The sequence below is a fragment of the Saccostrea cucullata genome, unplaced genomic scaffold (assembly GCF_032062105.1).
Source record: "Saccostrea cucullata isolate Sc308-1 unplaced genomic scaffold, CSIRO_AGI_Scuc_v1 ctg92, whole genome shotgun sequence".
Taxonomy (NCBI): Eukaryota; Metazoa; Mollusca; class Bivalvia; order Ostreida; family Ostreidae; genus Saccostrea; species Saccostrea cuccullata.
The window spans coordinates 246,314-259,533 of NW_026928448.1; the positions used below are offsets into that span (position 1 = coordinate 246,314).

At 31.7% G+C, this 13,220-nt stretch overlaps 1 protein-coding gene across 2 annotated transcripts; it reads right to left on the reverse strand.

Annotated features, from left to right (window-relative positions):
* Positions 1-88: 88 nt before the first annotated feature.
* On the reverse strand, positions 89-13,157 carry LOC134277616 (nudC domain-containing protein 3-like). Of its 2 annotated transcripts, XR_009994288.1 has the most exons (9): positions 12,991-13,157; positions 9,565-9,646; positions 9,336-9,414; positions 8,975-9,221; positions 8,576-8,678; positions 8,112-8,288; positions 6,579-6,767; positions 4,098-4,458; positions 89-323 (listed from the first exon to the last, which is right to left on the reverse strand). XR_009994288.1 is itself a non-coding variant. In XM_062759947.1 (8 exons), exons 1-8 carry the CDS (start codon positions 13,095-13,097, stop codon positions 4,318-4,320), a joined length of 1,125 nt encoding a protein of 374 aa, XP_062615931.1. In that variant the 5' UTR covers positions 13,098-13,157; the 3' UTR covers positions 3,854-4,317. The 2 variants fall into 2 exon arrangements, 1 of the variants encoding a protein (XP_062615931.1); XM_062759947.1 differs by lacking the exon at positions 89-323 and having other exon boundaries at positions 3,854-4,458.
* Between the last annotated feature and the right edge of the window lie 63 nt (positions 13,158-13,220).

Below are 13,220 nucleotides of genomic sequence, written 5' to 3' on the forward strand. Positions count from 1 at the left end.
TCTTAAAGTAGGTAAGCTTAAAGAAAAAAATCAAAACTCCTTTATACTTGTAACATATTTTATTTAACATATTAAGTTTATCAACAGTATAATTGCATTAGCAACTCAGAATGAGAATTCTTAAAACTCTAATGAACTTTGGACTACTGATTTAAAAACTTAAACCAAATTACAGGCATGCAGTTTTCTACCATCTATAAACAAAACAATAAAAGTTGTAAATTGTGTCATGAACAGTAAACAAATACCAGTGTCAATATCTGACTAAGCATTTGGTTCCGTTCAAAATATTTGTTTGTTTATCATTCAAATGTACTTGAGAACTGTGAAGTAATATTAATGTACAGTAATGGATATGTCACATATACCAAAAAATTGCAAGTACCTTGTTTTATTTGATATACTTTGTATCCAATCAAGATTTCACTTCCTGGATTAGGTCACCTTAACCTCAGGTGACAGAAGGTATTCCAGGTTAATGACTGTGAAGAAGAACAACTACGAAGCAGATCCCAAGCCTTCCTGTTGGGTTCTTAGGAATTCATAGCTCCTTCCTCATTGTTAATGGAGACCACACACCCTTGACCTAAATTTATTTTGGAGGGATCAAATGGTTGTCCCTTAAAAGGTGATCCCTCTGCAATTCCACGCATCTTTCAGGAGGTTCTGGACTTTCTGTAGAAGCACAAATAAAAGTTCAAATTATTTAAAATTTCTGTAAGCTTCAATCTTTTAAAAAAAATTTTAATACCAGTATATATCGTCTTTCTGTAATTTTAAAGAAATCAGCTGGATATTCCAATAATTAGTTTTAATTGGATTACCAATTGTAGAATCAAATCCAAGTTCTTCTAAAATAAAGTTATATAATGAGCCTTAAAAACGAAGACATTGTTGTTACCTGCTTTGTCAGCAGGGACTTGTACGTACTGATCATGTAATCTATCTACTAGTAATTCTTTTTTTCTCTTTTTCTGGATTATTGAATACAGAATAGATGGTCATCAAATTGCCCCTCAATCTTTTAATACGCGATTTTAAAACATGGATCTGATACATTTAATCCATTCTGACGAAGTTAAATACTATGAGGAAAAAATAATATTACAGAAACAAGTAATTGTGGACAGTCCGACAGAAAGTCGGGAAGAACTTTAATAATATGCTTGCTTTGGTTGTTAGTACGGGAATTAATGTCGCAGCTATCACGGCTATTGCAGAAAAATACATAACCAGCGTAAGCAGGTTATGTGATTTTTTTCTGCAATAGCTGCGACATTAATTCCCGTACTAACAACCAAAGAAAGCATTTTATTATTTAGTTGTAAATTACATCTGTATCAAAAATCATGCAAAGTAAAGTATTTTTTTAAGTATTGCTTTTAAGATGTATATGTCACTGAATGTAAAACTGATGGAACAGCCATTTTTCAAAGCAAAGCAAACTATACACGTGGCTTGCTCAGTGTTGTTCATGCACTGATTACGTCTCCATATGAGTGAAAAATTCTCGAGAGGGACGTTAAACAATATACAATTAATCAATCAATCATGCACTGATTAATGGCAATGGTCTTCCTATGAAATAAAGGTAAAAATATTCAGTGGATGTAAATATAAAGATATATTGTTTTTTAAAAATATTTTTATTGCTATTTTTTAACATAATTTCTATCTAATTTGTTTAAATGCCTCCCGGGGCCCTTGATTGGACAATACAAGTAACACATCAGGTATCCATTTTCTTGTATAAAAACAAAAATCCAAGCTAGTTTAGAGCTGACAAGTAAAATGACAGCAAAAATGTAGCCGTTATTAAAATATAATTTATTTGATTTAAAACTTAGTAAATGAAACAACATCTACATGGAAGATTGGATAAAGGCGATCAAATTGTCAATTTCATTTGAAACATATCGACCAAAATCTTCTTCAGATGTAGATGTTGTTTTATGTATTATATTTAAAATCAAATAAATTATATTTTAGAAACGATTTTTGCTGTCATTTTACTTGTAAACTCTAAACTAGCTGGTTTTTGTTTAAAGATACTTGATGTGTTATTGCCCAATCAAGGGCCCCGGGAGTAGGAGGCTCCTAAATAAATTGAATAGAAAGTACCTAAAAAGTTTACAATAAAACGATTTTTATAAAACAACAATATATCTTTGTTCTTCCTGACTCTGTCCACAGACACTTGTTTCTGTAATGTTTTTAACCCATAGAATTTAACTTACACACTGTATCTAACATTTTCATGGAGAGAAATTCACTGGTTAACTGTTTATTGCCATTCTTTCCTGGATAATTTATCTACACAACCATATACGTGTATGATACACTAGTTTTTATTATATCTCCGCTGAAAAATGGGAGGGTTTATAGTGATCGGGATCTCCGTCCGTCTGTATAAAAGTATAAGAGGAGTTCCGGATCAGAGATGGGTACCCCCACAGCGTAACAGACCGACGAACATACAGATGGATGGACGGACATCCCGATTCCTATATTCCTTCCCATTTTTCAAGCGGGGATATAATAATAAATGTAGACAATTTAACTAAAATCAAGGAATGTTGTATCTACCATGTAGGGTACTTAGTCTAGCATAACAAACACTTTTCCAGTAGCAATATTAATTTCATTTTGTGAATTTTGATTCCAGTCTTTCTGACAGTACTGAAATCAACCATATCATTTTTTAGATTTTCTTTCTATCTTCTTTTTATATAGCATCGGTAAATCCACAGGTGGTAATTTTTGGTAAAAGAACACACTCATTTAGATCGCTGTAATCCAGCTTACGAAATTTTTATAAAAATTGGGGTGCTACAAGAAATTACACAAAAAGTCGGATTCGAGCTACCCAAAGGCCTGTTGTAAAGAACATATAAGTATGAGTATGAAGAATTACAGTCGCTGTGCATGTCATATGGGCGAACATCTCATGTCTCAAGTTTACAAAAGATGTAAAATATCGGTATTTACTTTCCCCGCCATTAAAAAATTAGATATATGTGAAAGATAATATGGATATATAACAAATTCACTTTCCCAGCCAATTAAAAAAGTAAGAACTGAAAATGATACCTGACATGTAAGTTATATCAGATACAGTTACCCTACTACAATGCTAAACCTAACTCATTTGTTAAATGCTGATATATTTTCCCATTGAAAGTATGTTTTTCATGAATATCAAATTCTGTCTGTTCACTCGATCAACTATTCCAGGGTCACACACTTTTTTTTAAGCTAGTTGGTTTTTAATTATTCAATTTCATGCTAAGTCATGTCATTTTGCTATATTAGTCTTTTGCAGACAGTATGCTTAGATATTTTACGAAAAATTCCCATCAATATTAAATTATTTAATAACTACTTTTTCTGTATTTGTAGGTAATATTTCCTCAACTGCCTTCCTGATCAGTTACACATGACTTATGGTGGGTGAAACAGGTCAACAGGGGAGGCTTACTCCTCCAAGGCACCTGATCCCACCTCTAGAATTTCCAAAACAATTTTTTTTTTCTTCAAACTTTCTACTATGTACTCCAAACAAAGTTTGACCTCTGTTGTTTGGTTGAGGGTATACCACATGGATTTAAGAAGTCTGATTTTATTAGATTGTAATTTTTTCCCATTCTAGAACACTGTGTATTGAACAAACTTGAATCTACAATATGCTTGTCTGATTGAATAGTTACGCTAATTCAAAATAAGTCAAGAATAAAACATACAAATGCCAGACACTTAACAGTCTGAAAAGCTAAAATTAACTTTTTAACTCTTACATGTTGGTAAGCTTAAAGCTAAACAAAAATAAAACTTCTTTATACTTGTAACATATTTTAATTAAAATACTAACAGTATAATTGCATTAGCGACTTTATCATAATGAGAATTCTTAAAACTCTAATGAACTTTGGACTATTGATTAAAAAATTTAAACCAAATAACAGGCATGCAGTTTTCTAACATCTATAAACAAAACAATATTAGTTGTAAATTGTGTACAGTAAACAAATACCAGTGTCAACATCTGACTATTAAGCATATGGTTCAGTTCAAAATATTTGTTTATCATTTAGATGTACTTAAGAACTGTGAAGCAATATTAATGTACAGTAATGGATATGTCACATACACCAAAAACTTGCAAGTATCTTATTTTATTTGATATACTTTGTATCCAATCAAGATTACACTTCCTGGCTTTGGTCACCTTAATCTCAGGTAAAAGAAGGTATTCCAGGTGAACCATTGTGAAACAGAACAACAACAACGGAGCAGATTTCCGGCCTTCCTATTGGGTTCTTAGGAATTCATTGCTCCTTCCTCGTTGTTAATGGAGACCACACCCCCTTGACCTACATTTATTTTGGAGGGATCAAATGGTTGTCCCTTAAAAGGTGATCCCTCTGCATTCCATGCATCTTTCAGGAGGTTCTGGACTTTCTGTAGAAGCACAAATAAAAGTTCAAATTATTCAAAATTTCTGTAAGCTTTAATTTTTTTAATTTTTTTTTTAATACCAGTATATATCGTCTTTCTGTAATTTTAAAGAAATCAGCTGGATATTCTAATAATTAGTGTTAAAACTTTAAAGACATTACAATGAAACCCCCTCTCCAATCCCCCAAACCCCCTCTTCTGAATCTCTGCATGGATTCGATAAAATACATGTACAACAATCTAAATAACCCCAAAAATTAAAGGTATAAATAGTTTAGATGACATTTTCAAACATATCATATAAATCTACACTAGCCATCCTAAGGGAGATAACTCATAGATTTTTTTTTTTTATATCAATAAAAATTTTTTAGCTTGATTGACAAACAAATATTTCAGATATATCACTGTCATCTGACTATTTTAATCATATAATACATACAAAGCTTAATCATATTTTTTTTTTTATATGATTAAACATCATAAGATAACAACACATTGTTGATGATAATTTTTATCATTCTGTGTATATATGCAGGTCACAAGGGACAATGAAGTCACTGTATCAATCCAAGTCCTTTATCTTGCTTATCCCATGACATCTTATTTAATTTGTTAACAAGTCTAATTTGTTAACAAGTTTAAATAAACAAATTACAATTAAATAAATCATTGTTTCCTTTCATTTTGTGTTCAACCTATCTTTCTTGCTTTTGTAAACACAAAACAAATATCTACTATGAAATTTGCTTTTTAAATTTCTAAAGGTAGTACAGTACATTGAAAACATCTTCCTCATCTCAAGTATTTATATATAGAATATATGTGTAATAAACTTTGAAATTAATTCTTTTGATCTTATTAAGGACGTTCGATCCTGAGCTTTTGAGTGAATTTTGGTCATGTCCTTTATCTATAAAATTCTGCATCATTTTTAAGTTATAACATTAAATCTGAATTATACAATGCAAATTGAACTATATTCAACGAAAAAACCGCGATTAAATTCTATTCAAGTAGAATTAAACTAGGGACTATATGGCGGAAGGTTTTTTAGACGAAAAATCCGTTTTTCTCTTTTGAACTATAACGATACTGTTTATTTTGGATTCCTATTTTTCCATTCTGGTTGCACACAAAGCTGTTTTTTGCAGTGAAATGTGTTATGCTGGTTCTGAAATATCTATTAAATTATTTCTTAAATTCTATCAACAAAGTGTGACAAATATAGTATATATATTCTGAAAATCCGGGGAAAAAATTAGCCGATTTTAACATAAAATTGACACTGTTTTAGTAATATCTGGAAATTTACATCATATACCCCCACTTTTGATGTTCTTTTCTAAATATTCAAGATAACTTTGACCTATTTGCTTAAAATCAGAAAAAGTTTAAGACTTTAAAATAATTTTCTTGCTTGTTAAATTTTCAGTGCCAGACAAATCACATTTTATTAGTGCAGAAAGGTCAAATAATTGATTATGCGAAGCAATTTAAAACTTTTTCTTAGTCACAATTTTAAAGTGTCTTTTTTTAAACAGACTTAGAGTTCAATTTGTTACGTGCTTTAATTTGATAAAAATATTGCAGGGAAAACGTCGAAGATGTAATTTTTAATTAAGACACAAATTTCAGTGCAAAAAGGTCATATTTAATGTACTGTAGTGCCAAAAGAAGCATATTGACCTCCATTTTTTGATTTGAATTTTAATTAAGCTATGTATGTAGAAATTAAAAATATACTTGACAAAAAAAGTTTAAGACTTTAAATATCAGGATCGGATGTCGTTAACTGGGCTATAGAAAATTAGAATGAAAAAAATAAATTAATTCTTAAAATTAAATGAAGCAATCTAGGAAGAATTAGTTCAGAAAGAAATATAAATATTCATGAGAACTTTATTGATAATTAGACTGTCAACAGTCCACATCAATTTGTAACAAACTCTTTTTGTCATAAAAATTAAAGACTGTTTTTTTTTTCAACATGCATCATTTTTACTTTTTGGTAACATAATTGTTGGTAAAATTATGTAAATTGCTTTCCTATTTCACTGATTTTCATAAAAAATCTTTTTGTAAACCTTTTAGGGATGATGAAATTTAAATTATAAAATGACCTGTTCTTCAGAAGTGGGTTTCCCCATCCTTTTCTGCTGTTCATTGTACATCATCTCGGCTATTTTAGCCTGTGCTTCATCGTCCAGATCTGTCATTGGTCGACTAGCGTCTATCTTACGTACACTGATTTTCTCCTCGGATGTAAGTGCAGACTCCCACCATCTCTCTTCCTTCTTTTCCAAGTTAATCTGTCCATGCATGACCAACATAAAACATCCACAATTATCTATGAATTTTATAATTTTATCAAATATATAATTACTTCATAATTAGATAATTTATTTCCTGACACTTCTTAAGGGTACAAGTATATACATAATACAGCATGTATGTCATGTTTGTAATTGATACCAGTAAGCTGCATTCTTTTTTGTGAATTACCACTGATGTACTTTAAAATTTGAGCAAAATGACTGATAAATATGTTTAGGCATCTAATAATAAAAACTGTTTCCTTGTGCTTCATTTTCTTGAGTAGTTAGTTATATGTATAGCAATTGAAAAGTAAATTGTTTATTATAGTGACACATGTTATAATACAATACAATGAGAAACATTTAATAAAATTAACAAAGCACATTTTGAAATTTTGCACATTTTATCAATCATGTGATACATATAATTATATGCATATGTAATATTATGCAACAAACAATTCATTCAAACAGGAAGTGAAATACACAAGTATTTATTTTTTTTATATTATACTTTCATGTAAATTACTTGAATCTTATTGGTCGAGAAACATTTGTTAAAAATCACAATTACCCACTGAATAATGAAGCCATGCCCTCCAGCGTAGCAACAGTCAACATTGCTTGACGAGGGGTGATATTCCAAAAAATAGCGACTGTGCAGAATTTATACATGCACGGTTCACTTTTATACGTATTTGTATAATACATTCAGTATAATATAATAAATATTGCATGTAGTTGAGTGTAACATTGAAAATTTTCAATGTTACCCTCAACTATATACAATATTTATATATTACCACTAGCAATGAATACGTTTTCCTACTGTCAGAAAAAATTGTGACTGATATACATTTTTTTTGTGTACTTGCATATAACAATACCAGGGTATATCTGTACTTAACTAGTTCTTAAAGATTCAAATTATAAAAGACTGAGAAAAATTCCTGAACTTGTCATCACTTTTTTGCCCTTAAAAAAAATATTTTTCTTGAAAATCAGTGCATAAGGAAAATTCTAATTTTCTGTGCATGTAACTTCCTGTATAGAATGGTTCACTAGGTGAAGTAATAAATACAGTGAAAACTGTCTAACCTGACACCTGTGCAATCCAACACAATGTAAATTCTGACGTAAAAATTCTTTCCCATTCTTATTAGTAATTTTCATGTTATTGTGCACAGTGCAATCTGACACCCTGTCTATTCTGACACAAAATCTGTCTCCCAGTGCATGTTTGGTTAGACAGATTTCACTTTATTTCAGTACAACTATGAAAAGTTCTTTAACTTACACTACAGAAAGATTACCATTATTTTCAGATCAGAAACTTACATGAACATGCTCCTTTGGAACCAGTGTCCACATGGATTCCTCCTTGTTTATTTCCCAGGGGAGGTCACCATTTACAACCTCAACCCATGTACCACTGTCTGTCTTATGTGAGACTTTAACATGTTTCTTTTCTATTTCCACTTTAACGTCTTTTCCTTTCACAATATAATTTGGTATCTAGAATGAAAGTATAGTGTATGAAACTGTGAAAGGTTGTGAAGCTAAGCTATTAAAAACATTCTGGCAACAAGTAATTTTTTTTAAATGATAGTAATTTCAAAAAAAAATTGTAAGGAAATTATATGCCTAGCTAACTGAGACTGGAGAAATGTAGACATAGTCAGCAGATTTATTACGTCTGACTTATTTGTGTGATATGTTTGATAAACAGAAAATTTAAAGCAATCAAGGAGGGATAACTCCTTTAACATGTACAAAGGAATTACAGATGAACATTTCCTTACATTGACGCGTAGATCAATATCTGTGATTGACTGAGACCAGGAATAGTTGTCCCTGACGGCCCCATTGTAGCTCTCTGGATTGGACTGGAACACCTGCTGCTTGCTACAACATACATTTATCTAATTATGAAACAAAAATATCCATATGCAGAGCAAAAGTAATTTTGGTGGTACTTAAGTAGTCTTAATAATGAAAATCTTAATGGTAAATATTTTTATTTATCCAAGAATGAGATCTCTGTTGATTGAACTGAAATAAAACAAACAGCAGCAATAGAGTTAGAGTACAACTGAATCTGTACTTAATGTCAGAAGATATCTCATATAATAGTAATGCTTGTACATGTGTAAATGAAAAGGCAAACATGTTTGGCTGGACTGAGAATGGACAATCCTTACGCTGCAAGCGCTGGATCAACATCCTCTTCCTGTCTTTGTGATGATGTGGTTTCTGATCTGGATTCCTTTTCATTGGTTTGCATGGTTGGGGCATTAGCCTGTGTTTGTTGCTTTGAATCCTTTCCTGTTGTTTCTTTTATTTCTTTAGGTGCTGTGTTTACACCCCCTTTATTTTGTTCTTTATGAGATTCTGTATCATTTTCTGAACTGATTTCCACAATTTTTGCAACTGGAGGGACTGCACTTTCTATTTCAAAGGAAAAAAAATATGAACAATTTTAAAATGTATAATCATGGTTCATGCTAAAATTCTACTGCTATTTCAAAATTTCTAGCACCTACTATTCAAACTTCATTTTACCTTGATGTGACTTCATTTGCAGGATCTTTTCTCTTTCCTCATCATCCTTTCTTGCAAGGTCATCATATTTCTTGTATGCCTAAAACAATATTATATAATTGAAAGGGGGGTTAAATTCTTACCTTGAAAAAAATGAATCCTGCAAGAAAATAATTGATCTAATAGTATCTTTTAAATGGGAGCTGGTCTTGTCTCCTTTTTATTTCAAGGAGTCAAAAAAAAAACTCACTGTAAGTAAAATTTTTGCAGCTACTCCTGGAGGAAATCCAAGTTTGTCATCTTTGGATTTCATAAGTCTGTAAAAGTCAGTTCTGTCAAAAAATAAGAATATACAAATTATTTTAAATAACATAACATTTTAAGATTGTAAATTAATCTAAAGAAGCAGGCATTCAGTTACATATCACTAATCATGAAATAACGAATGAGATTTACCAATAATTGTGCCCAGAAATTATAGAAACAAGATGTGTTTGTGAAACACTATGCGCCCAGCGGCAACAAAATTCTAAAAGAGCTATTTTTAGCAAATAAGTCACAGTTAAGATCATTGACCTTGGTGTTATTTAAAAGAAATTGATAAGTAAAGTATGGAAGCCAAATATGAAGTATCTATTTCTTGTGGTTCAAAAGTTATGGAAAAGGTACGAAAGAACTATTTTTAGCATAAAGGTCACAGTCAAGGTCACAAGGTCATTGACCCTGGTGTCATTTGAAAGAGTTTAATTAATGGAGTATGCATACAAAATATGCAGACTCCATCTTATAAGGTTTGAAAGTTATGGCAAAGGAATAAAAAAAATATTTTTGGCATACAGGTTACAGTCAAGGTCACAAGGTCATTGACCTTGGTGTCATTTGAAAGAACTTCATTAGTGGATTACGCATACAAAATATAAAGTCTCTATCTTTCATGGTTCAAAAGTTATGGTGAAGGTTAAAGTTTGCAGATAAAAAGCTATTTTTGGCATAAAGGTCACAGTCAAGGTCACAAGGTCATTGACCTTGGTGTCATTTTAAAGAGCTTAATTAGTGGAGTAGGCATACCAAATATGAAGTCTCTATATTTCATGGTTCAAAAGTTATGGCGAAGGTTAAAGTTTGCAGACAAACAAACAGACAAACAGACAGACAGGACAAAAACAATATACGCCCAGGATCTATCAATCCGGGCGCATAATAATATGAAGTCTCTATATTTCATGGTTCAGAAGTTATGGCGAAGGTTAAAGTTTGCAGACAAACAGACAAACAAACAAACAAACAGACAGACAGGACAAAAACAATGTATGCCCCGGATCTATCAATCGAATCAAATCGATTTAAAACGAAAGTAGAATTGTAGATGAATACCAATCCCGATCAGAATTAAGACGAAGAAAAACAGAAATTAAAAAAATCGAGGCGGGGGTTTAAAATTGGGGCGGGCGGGGATGAGAATCTAGGAATATTAGGCCGATGATATATACACGACCGTCGTGCGCATAGTAAAGAAAGTCTATTTACACGACCGTCGTGCGAATAGCTAATGCAAATTGCTGAGATATATACACGACCGTCGTGCACATAGGTTAGAAAAAAATCTATTTACACGACCGTCGTGCAAATTGCAATCGCATATGCCAGAGATTTGCACACGACGATAATATTGTATACACGAATCCGGGATGTCTCGCACCAATTCTGTTTCGCACCGAGATGGTTCGCACCAGGACGATTCGCGCCGATTTCAGTGCGCAACATCTCACGTTATATTTTAAATATATCACATTTTGTTTTTTTTAAATTTATTTATTAACTTTAAGATAAAATGTTATATGTTATATCATATGCCTGCTCAAATTCATGACTTAATAATATTGTCTTTTATTAATTGTCGTGTACTCATTATTTGAATTTCTAATTCAATAATTAGTAAACGACAATATGCACTTCCAAAAATAACGGATCACCCAGGTATAACAATGAAACTCTTGAAATGACATCTTATATATTTCTTAAAAGTAGTAAAGAAATCATAGAAAAAAAAAATACACAACTTAAAAAATCTTCAAATAAAATTTGGAATCACAATTTCAGCAATCACACCATGAAGTCATCGATATTGGATGGATAAATTTAATCAAGAAAGAATCTTATACCAAATCTTAAAATAGGAGAAGAAAAATTGGGAAAAAATTTTTTTCACCATTTTTAAGATGAAGCCACCTTCAACCAAAATAAAGTGCCGTCATACACAAAATTATTCAAAAGTGTTTTTTTCTGATTAAAGGTCGTCTTTATCACAGGTGCTTGGGGACGGGACGGGGGAATAAAAATTCATACCCTCTGATACTAAAACACTTCTGCTTCGGTATCAGAGGGTATGGATTTTTATAAAAGGCAAGTTTTAGCTTAAATTTTTGATTTTTTTAGAAGAAATACTTTGTAAATATGTCATAGAAAAATAGTACAGAACACGGTTGGGGAGGGGGGGGGGTTGGGGGGTTGGGAAGCACATGTGGTCTTTATCAACAGTTTATCATCATTGAGATACATACGTCAATATTTACTACATACTCCATAAAAACTTGATGATTTTTATAAATAGCATTTTAAGGGAACTATTAACATTTAAATATCAATATAATTGTTTAATTTGAGATTTCACGAGTATAACAGTATAAAACTAAGGTTTTATGACAAGTTTTTGGTTTACCGTTATAAAAGTGTGTATTAAGAATTCAGTACTAGAGTAGGTGAAAATGCTTATCAATTGCACCCTGGTTCGTGTTAATTGTTGGGATAAGGGTTGAGGTGGAAAGGGTAAACCCAGGCCTACCAAAATAGTAAGTCAATATTTTATTAAAATGACTTGTTTATATATATACAAATACATGGGTAGTTCTAAAAGAAACAGATTTACATTACAACGATCTGTCCATTGGACCTAAATGTCATTTTATTGTATAAATTAACATCATGAAAGAAAGTTTTTGCGATGTTTTCTTACCAAAAGGCAATAATTATGATTTATAAAGATATTTGGGGCTTTAATTACTGCGTGCCGAACTTAACTGGTACGAAAAAACGAACGCCATAATAAGAAATATAATGGTCTTGCGAACAGCTGATAAATATTATATATAAACACGACGGTCGTGCAAATAGACACTGAAAAATTATATACACGACGGTCGTGCAAATAGTCACTGAAAAATTATGTACACGACGGTCGTGCGAATAGCCGTTGAAAAAGTAAGTGCACGACGGTCGTGCATATAGACACTGCCGAATATTATTATTATGGCCTAACTGTGTGTTCCTAACATATTCTTTCACTGTTTCCACAACAAAACAATCCTTATCATGATGTTAATTACCCTCCTGACCATAAAATTGAGATCATCGAAAATTTCGTCCATTTATAATGCCATTTTGATGTGCAAGATATAACAGGCTTTGTGCAGATGTCGACTACAAGAATACTTGACGGAGAGGTGAGAATTTTTTTTATATTTATCATTTTTGCAATTGGGGTAAGAAATTGGAAGAAGTAATTCAGAACTAAGCGAAACTTTTTGTGCGAAATATTTTTCGGTGAGCTACAGTTCTTCAGCTAGCTGATACTGGTTATGGTTACAATGAAAATGATTGTTGAATACTTCAGCAGTACCTTCGATATAGAAATCCTAAAATCACATCCAGAAATTTGGCAATCTGTCCCTCATGCTGAAGGATCCCAAGCAACGCAGAATCGTATGCTTCCAGATTTTTCGCCATAATTCGTTTTTACCACAGCATGAGCAGACGAAAGTGAAAGTTATGAGTAAGTCGTACATCATTTATACACTAAAAATATTCGAGGTACAATGTCATGTAGGTATACACAGTGGATCACAAATA

Excerpts from the sequence above, each read along its gene's own strand:
- LOC134277616 (XM_062759947.1), bottom strand. The coding sequence starts at position 13,097 with ATGGCGAAAAATCTGGAAGCATACGATTCTGCGTTGCTTGGGATCCTT. Across the intron at positions 9,647-12,990 it reads TTAGGATTTCTATATCGAAG|AACTGACTTTTACAGACTTA; the intron begins GTACTGCTGAAG and ends ATTTTTTGACAG. Across the intron at positions 8,679-8,974 it reads GTTGATCCAGCGCTTGCAGC|CAAGCAGCAGGTGTTCCAGT; the intron begins GTAAGGATTGTC and ends TGTATGTTGTAG.